We start from the raw sequence: 19,407 nt of genomic DNA on the forward strand, positions 1-19,407 counted from the left end.
TTAAAACTTTTATATTGGAAAGGCAGCAGTACTGAATTAATGTTATCAGACTGTCCTTTGAGGGTGAAATGTTTAGTCAACCAACCATAATTAATTAATTGTGTTTTATTACAATGTCAAGCAAAAATGGCTGATCAATTCTCGCTCCGAATCAGCTTCATTAACTTTCTGGCTTTGTTCATACATGAACAAAATCAAGGTGAATTTTACAGATCTAAGTTTACACCAAAAACTCAACTTAATCAATCTTAGATCAAAACGTTTTCTTCCCTGATTTAGAAAACAAAAACTTAAGAAATACCTCAATGCAAAAAGTAAAATATAAAAACTCAGTATAAAACAGTCAGATTAAAAGAAGTTATCAAAGAACTCAGTCCCAGATCTCAAGTCAAGGGAAAAGCAAACCTAATAGACCAAAAAGTCAAAACATCAAGAAAAAAGTTAATTATTATTATTATTTTTTTTTTTGAGGCGGAGTCTCGCTCTGTCGCCCGGACTGGAGTGCAGTGGCCGGATCTCAGCTCACTGCAAGCTCCGCCTCCCGGGTTTATGCCATTCTCCTGCCTCAGCCTCCCAAGTAGCTGGGACTACAGGCGCCCGCCACCTCGCCCGGCTAGTTTTTTGTATTTTTTAGTAGAGACGGGGTTTCACTGTGTTAGCCAGGATGGTCTCGATCTCCTGACTTCGTGATCCGCCCGTCTCGGCCTCCCAAAGTGCTGGGATTACAGGCTTGAGCCACCGCGCCCGGCCAAAAGTTAATTATTAACCAAATCTTCAAATCTGAAAAGAAGAGAATTTTCACCATTGTATCACCTAAACCACTTAAGTGGTTTCTAAAGTCTGTCTCCTGACAAGATCACGCATGCCCTGGTTTTGACAATATGTCAAACACCACCAAATAATTACTGACTCAGTTTCCTGTAGATGACAAAATGCATTCCTGGGACAGAAAAAAAATTTCTTACTTGAAATCTAATCATCTTTAAAGCAATTTGCATTATTTGTGTTTGGTTCACCAAGATATTTGCTTGGCAACTACAAAGGCATTTGGGCTACTGATGGTGCTTGCTCTCCTGGAATGAAAAAGACGGGAAAACAGGCATGTTTGAAATTATGTATTTTAACTCCTAGGTAGAAAGGAATAGAGATTGTAGAAAGGAAAAGATTGTGTCTGGAAATGACCCAAGGGCTCTACCTTGCCAGCTTGATGCTTCTTTCATCTTTGAAGGCTTGACTTTCTTTCTACAGCAAGTCATCCTGCATTAGTCCTAAGTCTGGATCAAAACCCTCAAACGGAGAGCACCAAGAGCAAGGACGGTTGAACCATGTGCTGGGGTCATGATGACTCGTGGCAAGCTCCCCTGGGGCCCTTATGGAGCGCGGCACTAAGTTGCCAGCCCCATGCATCTCAGAGAAAGAAAAGGAACTGAAATATTTTGCAAATAACATCTACTCTCAACCCTAGTCTCACATTAACCTATTTTCATCTTTGAATGAGGAAGAGAAAGAAAATAGAACAAGAAAAGACTGTAGAGATAAAGAAGACAATGCAGATAAGTACAATATTGAACACTAGCTAAGGGTCCTGAAGTCCAATTGACTTGGATTTGAATCCCAGATCTGCAGCTTGACAACTTTGTGTTAGAACTTGGCCAATCTGCCTGCTACAAATTTTTGTTTTCTCATCTGTAAAATGGGGATAATAATGCCTTATTAGCTTGTTGTGAAGAATAAAAAATAGATAAGTACGTAAAGCACTTGGCACACTGCTTGTCAGAGAAGGTGGTAAATATAAGTAGCTGAAGAGACGGCATCAAGGGTTCAAAGAACAGCCTGAACTCACTCAGAAATGCCTCATTCTTTTTCTTGTTTTTTGTTTGTTTGTTTGTTTGTTTTGAGATGGAGTCTTGCTCTCTTCCCCAGGCTGGAGTACAGTGCTGTGATCTTGGCTCACTGTAACCTCCGACTTCTGGATTTGAGCAATTCTCCTGCCTCAGCCTCCTGAGTAGCTGGGAATACAGGCATGTACCACCACACCCAGCTAATTTTTGTATTTTTAGTAGAGACGGGGTTTCACCACGTTGGCCAGGCTGGTCTCGAACTCCTGGCCTCAGGTGATCTGCCCACCTCAGCCTCCCAAAGTGCTGGGATTACAGGCGTAAACCACCATGCCCATCCTAAATGCCTCATTCTTATAATCAAACTGAAGAAACTTCCTGATCACCTACTACATAATTAGCAATGCGCTTCATTCAGACATGAATGTGCCCCAATGCCTCTCCTCTTTCTCAAGGTGTATACAATCCTACTCGGGAAACAGAAATCTAACACATTAACTATATTAAAAAGGCAATGATAACCAGAATTGCTGTCGCCCACGTGCAGTACACAATGCAAGTACTGCAGCCATTTGAAGAGGGCGCCAATGAGGGCTGACTTGCAGGGAGATGTCTCAGGGCAGGAGTGGTAGAGAGAGGAACAGACAGATGGAGAAGGGAAGGCTCATCAGGTGAAGAAAAAGAAAGCATGCCACAGCTAGAGTGTTGCCCCAAAATACCCGAGAGATGAGCAAGACAAGAGAGCAGGGAATTGTGGAGCGGCAGCCTGGATTAGGGAGTGGACAGGCAAAAAGCAAGAGCTTGAGAGCCATGGGAAACAAAACTGAACCAGGTTTAGGGATTGAATCAGAAAACAAAAGAGAGGGACTTGCCCTGTCTCTCTTTCAGATTTCTAGTTCCCATTTAAGACCTTGTACACACTTTTCCACCTTCCTGATGTTTCTTAGGGGGAAGTGAAATCACACTGTTCTATTTCTCTAGATAGAGGATGTCATCACCTTCTTTTGATAACCGAGATGCACAAAGCAGGGTTTACAAATGTAGGCTGGGCTAGGGCCATCTCCCAGCTCTGTGGCTTACTAGCTGTGTGACCTCAGGTGGGAAAACTAACCTTCTAGGCCTCAGTTTCCTTATCTGCAGACGGGGGAATTATAATGCCCCTCTTGCCAATTGTTGACAGGATAAGTGAGTCAATACATTCAATACATTCTGTAATTGGAAAGCACACATAACAGTGCCTGGCACATAGGAAGAAATCTATAAAAGTGACTACTACTACTACTTATTATTATCATTTTATCTATTACCATTAATCTTTAGCTGGAATGTAGCCACAGAAAGCTCAAATAATTATCTCACACATGACTAAGGAGCAGGTACCAGGAGAAAACTCATCTTAGAACTGCAAGTTCTTCCAAAACTACCACCAACAGTGATAACCCCAATGCACGACCCAGACAATTAAGTACCACCCTGGAGGACTGAGCCTATACCTGGCTTGGTGAATGGCCTCCATCCACTCTTTACCATCCTGCTCCTCCTCACAGCGCAGCTCCAGTGGCTTCTGACCTTCATGGCCAAAAAGAACAGTAAAGTAATACTGGAAAGGAAAACAAACACAAAAAGTTTAGTTCTATTTTTCAAGCACAACAGCATAATAACACAGTATTTGCCTACAAAGGGTATACATTTACAAAACACATCAGCGCTTATGCAAATTTTATTTCAAAATGCAACATTTCACTCTTGGTCCAGTCGGCAATGACTTTGCACCTAGAAGATACCATAGACTGCAGCTTAACAGCCCTCAGTAAGGGTCAACCCTTACCACTCCTATTATGTACCTTTCTATACAAGTACAAAAAAGAATATTGCACACATTGGGCTATGCAGATAAATGAAAGGTAATATGATATTTTCCAAAAGGTTTTCCTTTTTTGTGGTGTGATAAAGCTGCAGGGACACATAAGTTTATATCATGGCACTAGCTAATTTTATTATCTGTTATATTCTATATCTATTCTCCATTCTGGGAAGCAATATGCCTATAATTACGCAGTCCAATTGCTGCCATTTGCCTCTTCTGCAACCTTAGCAGATGTCATCAATTGCTTATGTCCCTGTTTTCCCAGAGGTAGCCTTGCAATTCTGTTCAACACAGTATTCCAACACAGTATGTCCAGAATACTTGATATGGGAAAGGAAATGCCAATTGCCATCCTAGGGGTCAAGATGTGATCAGAATTCCTTTTTGGTAGAGGTGTAACATAAGTTATTGTTGGATGAAAGGAACTGGGCTTAAGTAGGGAAAAGACTGACATTTATCAGGGGTAAAATAATTTCTCTCATATGAGCCTGATTCATAATCACCAAAAACTGGAAACAACCTAAATATCCTTTAATAAGTGAGTGAATAAATAAATGCAGTACATCCAAACAATGGAATACTACTCAGCAATAAAAAGAAAAGAATTCTTGATAAAAGCAACAACGTGGAGCAAAAACATCAGGTTGAATAGAAAAGTCTGTCTCAAAAGGTTACATACTATATACAATTCCTGTTGTGTGATATTCTTAAAATAGGGACAGAGAACAGATTGGGGTCTCCAGAGGTCAGGGGTGGGAGTGTGTGACTATAAAGGAATCGCATGAGGGAGCTTAGGGGTGATAAAATGGTTCTGTGTCCTGATTATGGAGGTTACACAAATCCAAGCATGTGTTTACATTCATAGAACTGTGCACCAAACGAGGGACAATTTTATACTATAAATACACAGATAAAAATTTATAAATGGCTTCTCAGGATTCTACAACAGAGATAATCATATAACCAAGATTCAAAGACTCCCAAACTCATGCTAGTTTACTCAACCACTCCGTATTCCAGCAAAGACAGACATGGGGAGCTTTACAACAGTAAGCAGAGTCCTCAGATGACAGTTCTAAAGCAGAAATATTTTACAATCATCTTGGAATAATCTGTGTTAAGATGTGGAGAATTCTCATGTAAAATATGCAGAAATATATATGTATGCTGAGTTTAGAGTGTGCTTTGAATTAGACAAAGTGACAGATGTCTTGAGTTGAAGATGCATTGCCCCTTGACAATATTCACGAATAACAATACACCCAGTAGATCACGATCAGTCAGTAAAATCTCAGACTTTTTTTTTTTTTTTTTTTTGAGATGGAGTCTCGCTCTATCACCCAGGCTGGAGTGCAATGGCATGATCCTGGCTCATTGCAACCTCCGTCTCCCAGGTTCAAGTGATTCTCCTGCCTCAGCCTCCTGAGTAGCTGGGATTACAGGCATGTGCCACCACGCCCGGCTAATTTTTGTATTTTTAGTAGAGATGAGGTTTCACCATGTTGGTCAGGCTGGTCTCGAACTCCTGACCTCATTATCTGCCCACCTTGGCCTCCCAAAGTGCTGGGATTACAGGCGTGAGCCATCGCGTCCCACCAATCTCAGATATTTTTAAGTTGTAATTGCACACATGGGCTATCTGAAGATTTGCTCTAGCCTATAAAGTTTCAAAATGCTTTAAAACAAGCCACTAGATCCAGAAAAACTAGTAGTGCTCCAGAGTTAATGCTCATCTCTACCCCATTTTATTTCCAAGCCCCTTAGGCTATGTCCTCTCCAAGTTCCTGACCACTGTGAACCAATATAGGGCAAAGCAGTAAACCAAGCTGAGGGAAAATCCCAAACTGGGTGAAATATACATAGCCAAGCTAAAGTAGGGGAGAAAAAAAGGAATCCTCAGTTATAGAAACAAAGGTGAAAGGCAAAGCCATAGCCAAAAGCACAGGAACCAAGGTTCTAACATCCAAGGGGTGGTCCCCATGGTCTTGGCTCTGTGCAGGGCACCAAGTTGGAGCTAAGATCCATGCATAACATCAGGAACTATGAAGGGTTACCACCTCCATGTAACAGAGACTAGAAAAACTCTCCCCCAAATTCACTAAACACCAGGAAAATTTCCAAATGAATCAGAAATTTTAATGCTCTATTGTATTGATAATTATTACAATATCAAATACTATTTATAATATTACTATCAGTAGTAGTAAGAAATTATAAAGTATCTTATTCCTCTTCTGCTTATTTCCCAACAATTCCATTTCCCTAGTTGAGGAATAGTATCAAGTCACTTAAAAAAATAAAATAAGTTGAGCATGGTGGCTCATACCTGTAATCACACCACTTTTGGAGGCTGAGACAAGCTTGAGCCCAGGAGTTTGAGATCATCCTGGGCAATATAGTGACACCCTGTTTCTTTTTCTTTCTTTCTTTTCTTTTCTTTTCTTTTTTTTTTTTTTTTGAGACCTGTTTCTACAAAAATAAAAATGAAAAAATTGGCTAGGCATGGTGGCACACAGCTGTAGTCCCAGCTACTCGGAAGACTGAGGTGGAAGGATTGCTTGAGCTCAGGAATTCAAGGCTGCAGGGTGCAGTGAGCAGTAATTGGGCCACTGGTCTAGCCTGGGCAACAGAGTGAGACTCTGCCTCAAAACAAACAAACAAAAACGTTAAAGTAAAAATATTAAGCCATATGAGTATTTTTTTAAACGAGTGAATGCCACTATACCTCTGAATAGGACGAACTGTCCTAACTAGGACTTGAAATCCAGAAACATTAAGACTAATGATTTGATTACACAAAAATAAAACACTTCTGCATAACAAAACTACTGTAAGCAATGCATAAAGACGTGTGACAAACTGAAAAAATATAAGCAATTTGTATAAAAAGGATAATATCATTAATAAATAAAATCATGTGGTTTTTCTCCTTAGCCTATACATATGGTAAGTTATATTAATGGATTTACTAATATTTACAATCTCTACAGTTATATTACTTGTATGTACAAAGTTCTATGTAGTTCATAAGTTGAAAGATGCATATCCTCTATATTCTGTTTTTTCTTTTTTGATTGATGTTTATATTAATGAGAGCCAGTTTAAAATCCAATGAAATGGAGCACATTACATTTTTTTCCATTTGTTCTGTCAGTTTTTGCTTTATGTGTTTTAATGTATAATATATATTATTGGGTGTGGACAAGTTTAGACATGCTACATTTTCTAATGAATTAAATATTTTATTGATATAGTGGCCCTCTTTAGCCCAAATTATACACTTTTGGCATCATAGTCTAACTTTGTCTTTTGGTTAGTGTTTACATATTATGTCTCTTCTATCACTTTATTTTTAATGTTCTCTTTTTATATTTTAGGTATATCCCTTTTAAATCACTTTTACAGTAACTCAATTTGTAAACATATTTTTGAAATAATTTTAAGCTTATCAGAAAGTTGGAAAAATCAAAATACAGCAAAATACTAGGAAATCTGTTAATATAACTTACCATATGAATAGGCTAAGGAGAAAATTTTATTATCTGATTCTAAGGAAGAGCCAAATTCTGGTAAAAGCAAAACCTTAAAACTGTTAGAAAGTAATATAAGAGAATATCTTTATGATCTTGGGATAGAAAAGTATTTGTTAAACAAGACACAAAGCCCAAATCATAAAAAAAAAGATTGAAAACGTTGATTGTATTGAAATTTAAAACTTTTATACAACAAATGATACCCATAGAAGTGAAAGACAAGCCACAGATTTGAAAAACATACTTGCAACATATTTTACTGATAAAAATTAGTGTCAAGAATATAGGCCAGGCACAGGGGCTCACTCTTGTCATCCCGGCAATTTGAGATGCTAAGGCAGGAGGACTGCTTGAGCCCAGGAGCTTGAGACCAGCCTGAGCAACATAGCAAAGCCCCATCTCTACAGAAAATTTAAAAATTAGCCAGATATGGCGGCATGCACCTGTGGTCTCAGCTGCCTGGGAGGCTGAGGCAGGAAGACTGCTTGAGGCCAAGAGTTTGAGACTGCAGTTTGCCATGGTTCCACCACTGCACTTCAGCCTAGACAACATAGTGAAACCTCGTCTCTACAAAAAAAAAAAATAATAATAAAAGAATATACAAATATTTACAAATCAATATTTTTTAAACTCAATATAAATACAGGCAAAGGATATGAACACACCACATCCAGATGATGAGATACAAATGATTAACAAATTTTAAAAGACATTTAATTTTACTCATAATCAGGGAAATGAAAATTAAAAAAAAAAAACAAAACAGTTCATTCCCATTAGATGGACAGAAATTAAAACACCTGACAATACTAAATGTTGGCAAGGAGACAGCACTGGAAAGAATTATATACTATGGTTACACAAATTGGCACAAGTCCTTTGGAAAGCAATTTGACAAAACCTGGTAAAGCTGAAGATGCACATATCCTCTCACCTTAGCAATATCACTCCTCCACATGTACCATAAACAATCACATACGGGTACAAGTAAACATATTCACATTTTAGAATTACAAAACAACTGGAATCAATCTAAATGTCCACCAACAGGAGAAAGGACAAATACTACAAGGAGTATCTGTACAATAATATACCCTAAAGCAATTAAAATGAACAATTAGAGCTACAAAGAACAGCACAAATGAACCAATTCCATGTTGAGCAAAAAACGTTTCTCACTATATACAGTATGACGTCATTTCCATAAGGCCTAAAACTATGCATATCAAGCTATTTATTTTTAGATATGTACATAGTTAGAAAGATACAAAGAAATACAAGGAAATATAAGCATTAAACTGAAGATAATAGGTTTCTCTAGGGGAGAAAGGATAGCAAGAGGTTCCAAGGAGGGGTACATGGGATTTCAACTGAATTTTTTTCTTAAAAAAACTTTTTATTTTGATTTTTTTTTTTTGTAATCTTTAAAAATTTTCCGAGAGCACAATAAAGACTTCACCTAGGTGCACCTTTTAACATTTTTTGCCTCATTTATATTCTCTTTCTCTCAATCATTTCACATAAATCATTTTGTATTGATCTTTTTATATCCCAGGTTGAGTGAAAGTAAACAAATATTGAATGTTCTTTATATTTGTATCTTAACATTGTGTAATAAATTTAAAACAAATAACTAAAGATCCATACAAAGGGATATCATCATGAAATTTCAGAAGAGGACTGACAAAAAGAGGATCCTACAAGCTTCCAGAGAGAGACAAAAAATAAAGAAGCCACATAAAAAGGATGTGAAATTAGGATAGCATTGAGAGTTGCTGGAATAAAGTAGAGCAATCCTTTAACGTCGTGAGGAAAAAAATATATTCAACATAGAATTCTATATGCAACTAAACTACCAATCAAGTAGTAGGACAGAATACATATTTTTTAGCAGCTTGAAAAATATTCCTTGTAGAATCCTGATATGGTTTGGCTGCGTCCCCAACCAAATCTCATCTTGTTGTAGCTTCTATAATTCTCATGTGTTGTGAGAGGGCCCTGGTGGGAGATAACTGAATTCTGGGGGTGGTTTCCCCCATACTGTTCTCATGATAGTGAATAATTCTCATGAGATTTGATAGTTTTATAAACAGGATTTGCCTTGCACAAGCTCTCTCTTTTGTGGCTGCTATGTAAGACATCCCCTTGTTCTTCCTTCATCTTCTGCCATGATTGTGAGGCCGCCTCAGCCACATGGAACTGTGAGTCCATTAAACCTCCTTTCTTTGTAAATTACCCAGTCTCAGGTATGTCTTTATTAGCAGCATGAGAACGGACTAATACAAATCACTTCCTAAGGAAGTTATTGTATATATTCTATTGCAAATAAAGGGATTAACTAAGAAATAGGAATACAGAGGGCTCAGGAAACTATGGTTCCAACACAGGAATGTAACATAGGAAAATATCTGAATGACAGCTATACAGAAGATTCAGAGAGCAATCAGCCCAATTTCGACAAGATGGGAGTATCTGGAAGGGAAGCCACTAGGAATGTAAAAAAATGGATAAAATATCTGGAATAGGTATACAATGTCCCTAAGTATTTGGTGAAAAAATTATAGTTAAGAGTGGCACAGATATATTAAAATATTTATCAAAAAATAAGGACATGCAAATAGAAAACTAAGCAAATTCGATGTGGGGGGTGGCAATTATTTTAATTCCAGGAAGAAAATATAAACTTATCCAGAAAAGTAAAAGTAAAAATAGTATATTATTTGGCTCTGCAGTGAACAATATTTCCAATGATAGTGTTAATAGCAATTAATTAATAACAGTATTTCTATCATAGTGTTAATCAAAATTGCTGATTTTACCAAAATTATTGATATATATACAGAACAGGACAGAGGGAGGCAGGAGGTAAGAAGATGGCAGGAGGAAAATAGAGCTAAATCTGCAATGACTATAACAATTCAACAGGAAATACTTAAAATTCATAACCCAAGAAATATATCTATAAGCGTATTATTTTAAAATATGAAGGTAAGTACCAGGAAAAGAAAAAAGGCCAAAATGAAAAACATTTCCTTCTAAATTATCCTTTTCATCTAAGTTTTCAATTTTTCTTTATAGTATTTGTTGGTACATTTTTTCCATGTTTAATATTATTTGTGCCTTTTTAAAAAAATGGTAATTCTAAAAATGTCTTCTGAAATCAGTAGGACTTCTTGATTATTGCTGTTGTTTTTCTGTTTTATTAATTTCTTCTCCATATTCCTTTTATCATCTGTTCTTTGGATATTCTGTGGTTCTTCTAGCTTCTTGAGTTCAGTGCTTGAGTTCTCAGGCACAATCTCTTCAAATGTTACTAATTTGCCATGCCTCCTATTCTTTCTTTCTTTAACTCCCATAGGATGTATGTTTGACTCTTTCAACCCACTGTCTATATGCCTTAACAACACCTTTACATTCATATTTTCCATTTCTTTATCTCTCTGTTTTCTGTGCTGAATTATCTAAGACTTTCTTCTAATTCACCAATTCTCTATTCAGCTGTATCTAGCATAAACTTAGCCAGTCTATTGAGTTACTTTTTAAATTTATTATTTTTTTAATTATACTTTAAGTTCTAGGGTACATGTGCACAACATGCAGGTTTGTTACATATGTATACATGTGCCATGTTGGTGTGCTGCACCCATTAACTCATCATTTACATGAGGTATATCTCCTAATGCTATCCCTCCCCCTTCCCCCCACCTCATGACAGGCCCCGGTGTGTGATGTTCCCTGCCCTGTGTCCAAGTGTTCTCATTGTTCAAATACCAACTGAGTGAGAACACGCTGCATTTGGTTTTCTGTCCTTGTGACAGTTTGCTCAGAATGATGGTTTCCAGCTTCATCCATGTCCCTACAAGGACATGAACTCATCCTTTTTTATGGCTGCATAGTATTCCATGGTATATATGTGCCACATTTTCTTAATCCAGTGTATCATTGATGGACATTTGGGTTGGTTCCAAGTCTTTGCTATTGTGAATAGTGCTGCAATAAACATATGTGTGCCCGTGTCTTTATAGCAGCATGATTTATAATCCTTTGGGTATATACCCAGTAATGGGATGGCTGGGTCAAATGGTATTTCTAGTTCTAGATCCTTTAGGAATTGCCACACTGTCTTCCACAATGCTTGAACTAGTTTACAGTCCCACCAACAGTGTAAAAGTATTTCTGTTTCTCCACATCCTCTCCAGCACCTGTTGTTTCCTGACTTTTTAATGATTGCCATTCTAACTGGTGTGAGATGGTATCTCGTTGTGGTTTTGATTTGCATTTCTCTGATGGTCAGTGATGATGAGCATTTTTTCATGTGTCTGTTGGCTGCATAAATGTCTTCTTTTGAGAAGTGTCTGTTCATATCCTTTGCCCACTTTTTGATGGGGTTGTTTGTTTTTTTCTTGTGAATTTGTTTAAGTTCTTTGCAGATTCTGGATATTAGCCCTTTGTCAGAAGGGTAGATTGTAAATATTTTCTCCCATTCTGTAGGTTACCTGTTCACTTTGATGGTAGTTTCTTTTGCTGTGCAGAAGCTCTTTAGTTTAATTAGATCCCATTTGTCTATTTTGGCTTTTGTTGCTGTTGTTTTTGGTGTTTTAGTCATGAAGTCCTTGCCCATGCCTATGGCCTGAATGGTATTGCTTAGGTTTTCTTCTAGGGTTTTTATGGTTTTAGGTCTAACATTTAAGTCTTTAATCCATCTTGAATCAATTTTTGTATAAGGTGTAAGGAAGGGATCCGGTTTCAGTCTTCTACATATGGCTAGCCAGTTTTCCCAGCATCATTTATTAAACAGGGAATCCTTTCCCCATTGCTTGTTTTTGTCAGGTTTGTCAAAGATCAGATGGTTGTAGATGTGTGGTATTATTTCTGAGGGCTCTGTTCTGTTTCGTTGGTCTATATCTCTGTTTTGGTACCAGTACCATGGTGTTTTGGTTACTGTAGCCTTGTAGTGTAGTTTGAAGTCAGATAGCATGATGTCTCCAGCTTTGTTCTTTTGGTTTAGGATTGTCTTGGCAATGCAGACTCTTTTTCCGTTCCATATGACCTTTAAAGTAGTTTTTACCAATTCTGTGAAGAAAGTCATTGGTAGTTTGATGGGGATGGCATTGAATCTACAAATTACTTTGGGCGGTATGGTCATTTTCACGATATTGATTCTCACCATCCATGAGCATGGAATGTTCTTCCATTTGTTTGTGACCTCTTTTGTTTCGTTGAGCAGTGGTTTGTAGTTCTCCTTGAAGAGGTCATTCATATCCCTTGTAAGTTGGATTCCTAGGTATTTTATTCTCTTTGAAGCAATTGTGAATGGGAGTTCATTCATGATTTGGCTCTCTGTTTGGCTGTTATTGGTGTATAGGAATGCTTGTGATTTTTGCGCATTGATTTTGTATCCTGAGACTTTGCTGAAGTTGTTTATCAGCTTGAGATTTTGGGCTGAGACAATGGGGTTTTCTAAATATACAATCATGTCATCTGCAAACAGGGACAATTTGGCTTCCTCTTTTCCTAACTGAATACCTTTTATTTCTTTCTCCTGCTTGACTGCCCTGGCCAGAACTTCCAACACTATGTTGAATAGGAGTGGTGAGAGAAGGCATCCCTGTCTTGTGCCCATTTTCAAAGTGAATGCTTCCAGTTTTTGCCCATTCAGTATGATATTGGCTGTGGGTTTGTCATAAATAGCTCTTATTATTTTGAGATATGTGCCATCAATACCTAGCTTATTGAGACTTTTTAGCATGAAGGGCTATTGAATTTTGGCAAAAGTCTTTTCTACATCTACTGAGATAATCATACAGTTTTTGTCTTTGGTTCTGTTTATATGATGGATTACGTTTATTGATTTGCATATGTTGAACCAGCCTTGCATCCCAGGGAGGAAGCTGACTTGATCGTGATGGATAAGCTTTTTGATGTGCTGCTGGATTTGGTTTTCCAGTATTTTATTGAGGATTTTTGTATCGATGTTCATCAGGGATATTGGTCTAAAATTGTGTTTTTTTGTGTGTGTGTCTCTGCCAGTCTTTGGTATCAGGATGATGCTGGCCTCATAAAATGAGTTATGGAGGATTCCCCTTTTTCTATTGATTGGAATAGTTTCAGAAGGAATCGTACCAGCTCCTCTTTGTACCTCTGGTAGAATTCAGCTGTGAATCCATCTGGTCCTGGACTTTTTTTGGTTAGTAGGCTATTAATTATTGCCTCAATTTCAGAGCCTGTTATTGGTCTATTCAGGGATTCAACTTCTGCCTGGTTTAGTCTTGGGAGGGTGTAGGTGTCCAGGAATTTATTCGTTTCTTCTAGATTTTCTAGTTTATTTGCATAGAGGTGTTTATAGTATTCTCTGATGGTAGTTTGTATTTCTGTAGGGTCAGTGGTGATATCCCCTTTATCATTTTTTATTGCATCTATTTGATTCTTCTCTCTTTTCTTCTTTATGAGTCTTGCTGGCGGTCTATCAATTTTGTTGATCTTTTTAAAAAACCAGCTCCTAGATTCATTGATTTTTTTCAATGATTTTTTGTGTTTCTATCTCCTTCAGTTCTGCTCTGATCTTAGTTATTTCTTGCCTTCTGCTAGCTTTTGAATGTGTTTGCTCTTGCTTTTCTAGTTCTTTTAATTGTGATGTTAGGGTGTCAATTTTAGATCTTTCTGGCTTTCTCTTGTGGGCATTTAGTGCTATAAATTTCCCTCTCCACACTGCTTTAAATGTGTCCCAGAGATTCTGGTATGTTGTATCTTTGTTCTCATTGGTTTCAAAGAACATCTTCATTTCTGCATTCATTTCGCTATGTACCCAGTAGTCATTCAGGAGCAGGTTGTTCAATTTCCATGTAGTTGAGCGGTTTTGAGTGAGTTTTCTTAATCATGAGTTCTAGTTTGATTGCACTGTGGTCTGAGAGACAGTTTGTTAAAATTTCTGTTCTTTCACATTTGCTAAGGAGTGCTTTACTTCCAACTATGTGGTCAATTTTGGACTAAGTATGATGTGGTGCTGAGAAGAATGTATACTCTGTTGATTTGGGGTGGAGAGTTCTGTAGATGTCTATTAGGTCCACTTGGTGCAGAGATGAGTTCAATTCCTGGATATCCGCTAACTTTCTGTCTTGTTGATCTGTCTAATGTTGACAGTGGGATGTTAAAGTCTCTCATTATTATTGTGTGGGAGTCTAAGTCTCTTTGTAGGTCTCTAAGGACTTGCTTTACGAATCTGGGTGCTTCTGTATTGGGCGCATATATATTTAGGATAGTTAGCTCTTCTTGTTGAATTGATCCCTTTACCATTATGTAATGGCCTTCTTTGTCTCTTTTGATCTTTGTTGGTTTAAAGTCTGTTTCAAACAGACTAGGATTACAACCCCTGCTTTTGTTGTTGTTGTTGTTTTCCATTTGCTTGGTAGATCTTCCTCCATCCCTTTATTTTGAGCCTATGTGTCTCTGCACGTGAGATGGGTCTCCTGAATACAGCACACTGATGGCTCTTGATTCTTTATCCAATTTGCCAGTCTATGTCTTTTAATTGGGGCATTTAGCCCATTTACGTTTAAGGTTAATATTGTTATGTGTGAATGTGATCCTGTCATTATGATGTTAGCTGATTATTTTGCTCATTAGTTGATGTGGTTTCTTCCTAGCATTGATGGTCTTTACAATTTGGCATGTTTTTGAAGTGGCTGGTACTGGTTGTTCCTTTCCATGTTTCGTGCTTCCTTCAGGAGCTCTTGTGAGGCAGGCCTGGTGGTGACAAAACCTCTCAGCATTTGCTTGACTATAAAGGATTTTATTTCTCTTTCACGTGTGAAGCTTAGTTTGGCTGTATATTAAATTCTGGGTTGAAAATTCCTTTCTTAAGAATGTTGAATATTGGCCCCCACTCTCTTCTGACTTGTAGAGTTTCTGCTGAGAGATCCGCTGTTAGTCTGATGGGCTTTCCTTTGTGGGTAACCCAGCCTTTTTCTCTGGCTTCCCTTAACATTTTTTCCTTCATTTCAACTTTGGTGAATCTGACAGTTATGTGTCTTGGAGTTGCTCTTCTCGAGGAGTATCTTTGTGGCATTCTCTGTATTTCCTGAATTTGGATGTTGGTGTGCCTTGCTAGGTTGGGGAATTTCTTCTGGATAATATCCTGAAGAGTGTTTTCCAACTTGGTTCCATTCTCCCTGTCACTTTCAGGTACACCAATCAGACATAGATTTGGTCTTTTCACATAGTCCCATATTTCTTGGAGGCTTTGTTCATTTCTTTTTACTCTTTTTTCTGTAAACTTCTCTCCTTGCTTCATTTCATTCATTTGATGTTCAATCACTGACACCTTTTCTTCCTCTTGATCGAATCGGCTACTGAAGCTTGTGCATGCATCACGTAGTTCTCATACCATGGTTTTCAGCTCCATCAGGTAATTTAAGGTCTTCTCTACACTGCTTATTCTAGTTAGTCATTTGTCTAATCTTTTTTCAAGGTTTTTAGCTTCTTTGCATTGGGTTTATCCCCCTTTAGCTTGGAGAAGTTTTTTATTACCGATCATCTGAAGCCTTCTCTCAACTTGTCAAAGTCATTCTCCATCCAGCTTTGTTCCATTGCTGGCGAGGAGCCACATTCCTTTGGAGGAGAAGAGGCACTCTAATTTTTAGAATTTTCAGCTTTTCTGCTCTGGTTTCTCCCCATCTTTGTGGTTTTATCTACCTTTGGTCTTTGATGATGGTGATGTACAGATGGGGTTTTGGTGTGGATGTCCTTTCTGTCTGTTAGTTTTCCTTCTAACAGTCAGGACCCTCAGCTGCAGGTCTGTTGGAGTTTGCTAGAGGTCCACTCCAGACCCTGTTTGCCTGGGTATCACCAGTGGAGGCTGCAGAACAGCAAATACTGCAGAACGGCAAACGTTGCTGCCTGATCCTTCCTCTGGAAATTTCGTCTCAGAGGGACACCTGGCCGTATGAGGTGTCAGTTGGCCCCTACTGGGAGGTGTCTCCCAGTTAGGCTACTTGGGTGTCAGGGACCCACTTGAGGAGGCAGTCTGTCCATTCTCAGATCTCAAACGCCACGCTGGGAGAACCATTACTCTCTTCAAAGCTGTCAGACAGGGATGTTTAAGTCTGCAGAAGTTTCTGCTGCCTTTTGTTCAGCTATGCCCTGCCCACAGAGGTGGAGCCTACAGAGGCAGGCAGGTCTCCTTGGGCTGCGGTGGGCTCCACTCAGTTTGAGCTTCCTGGCCGCTTTGTTTACCTTCTCAAGTCTCAGCAATGGCAGACACCCCTCCCCCAGCCTTGCTGCCGCCTTGCAGTCCCATCTCAGACTGCTGTGCTAGCAGTGAGCGAGGCTCCATGGGAGTGGGACCCTACAAGCCAGGCATGGAATATAATCTCCTGGTGTGCCGTTTGCTAAGACCATTGGAAAAGCACAGTATTAGGGTGGGAGTGTCCCGATTTTCCAGATACCATCTGTCATGGCTTCCCTTGGCTAGGAAAGGGAATTCCCCGACCCCTTGTACTTCCTGGGTGAGGCAATGCCCTGCCCTGCTTCTGTTCACGCTCTGTGGGCTGCACCCACTGTTCGACAAGCCCCAGTGAGATGAACCCAGTACCTCAGTTGGAAATGCAGAAATCACCCACCTTCTGCGTTGCTAATGCTGGGAGCTGTAGACTGGAGCTGTTCCTATTCGGCCATCTTGGAATCTCCCAAGTTATTTTTATTTTAATAGCAATTTTTTTATTTTCATGGCTTCTGGTAGAATTATTTTCATATCTACCTGTCCTTGAGTCATAGCTATCTGTTTTTGTTTTATAATTTCTTGTCCTTTTCAGAGATGCTATTTCCATATCTTTATGAGTCCCAAATGTACTTTTAAAATTATATCTCACCTTGAGGGGCCAGATAGATATATAGAATTGGAGGGAAATCTTCTCATTCTAGATGAGCCTGAAAACTGAGATTCTAAAACACCATATTACCAGAAAGACATCAGAAATACAAACCATTAGGAAATAAATTTTTCTCAGTGAAATGCAAATCATAAATTTTAATTTGCATTTAATTTTAAATTCTGCATAGCTGGCCCCTCAAGAATCCCAGACCAGAACCAGCTCTTTGATTGGCAGATCAAATTCCAACTCCCCACCCCTACTCCATGGTGATGTTGCAGAGATATTGCTGATATAGTCATCGAGCCTCTCCACACAGATATATCTCTTTATAATTTTCTCTGATTTCTCAGCCACTACAGGTAAGCTGCCATAAGCATGTTGCTCCAGAACGACCCCAACATAGTTCCCAGTTCAAGTTCTCTGAGCGTGACTCTGATCGCAAGCCATTCCTAGAATGCTTTTCAGTGATTCTGCCCCATGGTGTCAAAGTTGCAGCTGTCTCTGCCTGCTGCAGAGTTTACAGACCTGGAGCTTCAGGTTTCACATAGCAGAAATGTTTTTATTACACTTTTAGACTGACAAGATTTTTATTTTTCTCCTATTTTTATGAATAGCTATGCCATTTTAATTTTTCAAAGCATATTTCATCCTTCACTAATGTTTTCAGCAAGGGCAGATGGGAGTTATAAGGATGTGATATTTTAATGTAGAAACACTCGGCAATCTCTTAACTGTAACTACCAAAACAAATGGCTTAAATGCTTCTTCAAAAGAACTTGTGCAAGAGACAAAACACAGGTCAGTGGTTGCCAGGAGCAAAGGGAATGGGCAGCGGGGAGTGACTGCTAATGGGTGAGGAGTTTCTTTATTACTATTTTTCAATTGACAGACATTCTAGAATAGTATTTGGTTTACAGAAAAACTGAACAGGAAGTACAGGAAGCTCCCATATGCTCTCTCCCCCACACACAGTTTTCCCTATTATTAACATTTTACATATATGTGACATATTTGTTACAGTTGATGAACAAATATTGATACATAATTATTAACTATAGCCCATAGTTTACATTAGGGTTCTATAGGTTTTGAGAAATGTACAAAGTCATGCATCCACCATTAGTGGGTTTTCTTTTTTGAATGATGAAAACATTCTGGAAATAGACAGTGGTGATGGTTTCACAAGCTGGCTAATATTCTAAAAACCACTGGATTGTACACTTTAAAATGGTGAATTTTATGGGATGTGATTTAAGCAGCAGGAAACTGGGGGGAAAACACCTATGTGAAAATTCTTGGATTTACTCAATTCCACTCATTGTTATCTACTCACAGAATCGTTTCCCAAAATGTATCAGCTTCAACAAGCTGGTTTACTTTGACCTGTCCTTTATTAAACAATTGTTTATCGGGCTCCTGTGACTACTGATAAAACACTGTATTAGGCCTTTGAAGTATAAAAAAGTTAATTCAACCTGCCCTCTGCGTCCAAAAAGTTGCCTGCTTTTTTTTTCAGCCCTTAAAAATACATACGCAGTTTTTTCAAACCATTTCATTAGTCATACTTTTTAATTAACGTACCTGGATTTCCTGCTTAGATTAGCTACATTAATGAAGTTGACTGGAAGTGCAGCAGCATCCAACAGTTACTTTACCATTTGCCAAGCATTCTCTCTCCCATTCACTATTCTGCCTTCTATCTACTTATTTCTTTTCTGTTTGTATGTGCGTTGGGAGTGTTGAGAGTGGAGTGAATGCATTGGTGTCTTGGGTTCCAGGATGTGTGCCAAGAGTTCCAGTGTGGGTACATATATAAATCCCAGCCAACACTGAGGGGTGCATCTTCTAAGCAAAAGTTTGGATGAAGAGGCAAAAAGGCTCCTTTTTGGGGGACACCTTACAGAGTCTTGGCCCTATGGAGACCACCGGGGGAGCTTAAGTAGAGAAGATAGAAAGAAAGTCTCCTTCACTGGCCAGGAGAAAGAACAGAGACCTGAGAGAAAGAAAAAAAAAGAAAAGGGGAGACAGAAAGGAAGAATAGAAAAAAAGGAAGATGGGAGGAAGAAGAAAGGAAGGAAAAGGAAGGAAGGGAGGAAGTGAGGAAGAAAGGGAGGGAGGAAGGGAGGGAAAGAGAGGAAGGAGAGGAAGGAAGGAAGGAACAGAAGAAGGGAGGAAGGAAGGGAGGGAGGGAGGAGGAGGGAAGGAAGGAAAGAAGGAAGGAAGGAAGGAAAGAAGGGAGGGAAGAGGGAAGGAAGGAGGGAGGAAGGGCTGTGTGGGGAGGGAGGGAGTTTGTTTAATCG

General features: G+C 38.8%; 1 protein-coding gene across 4 annotated transcripts in view; it reads right to left on the reverse strand.

Annotated features, from left to right (window-relative positions):
• The window catches only part of RASGRF2 (Ras protein specific guanine nucleotide releasing factor 2), a 275,484-nt gene that overhangs the window by 190,026 nt on the left and 66,051 nt on the right, over positions 1-19,407 (reverse strand). For all 4 annotated transcript variants that reach the window (XM_030926934.1, XM_030926935.1, XM_030926936.1 and 1 more), the window contains exon 2: positions 3,332-3,438. In XM_030926934.1, the coding sequence (XP_030782794.1) occupies positions 3,332-3,438 (107 nt within the window). The remainder of the gene's footprint in view (positions 1-3,331; positions 3,439-19,407) is intronic.

This window comes from Rhinopithecus roxellana, chromosome 3 (assembly GCF_007565055.1).
Source record: "Rhinopithecus roxellana isolate Shanxi Qingling chromosome 3, ASM756505v1, whole genome shotgun sequence".
Classification (NCBI taxonomy): Eukaryota; Metazoa; Chordata; class Mammalia; order Primates; family Cercopithecidae; genus Rhinopithecus; species Rhinopithecus roxellana.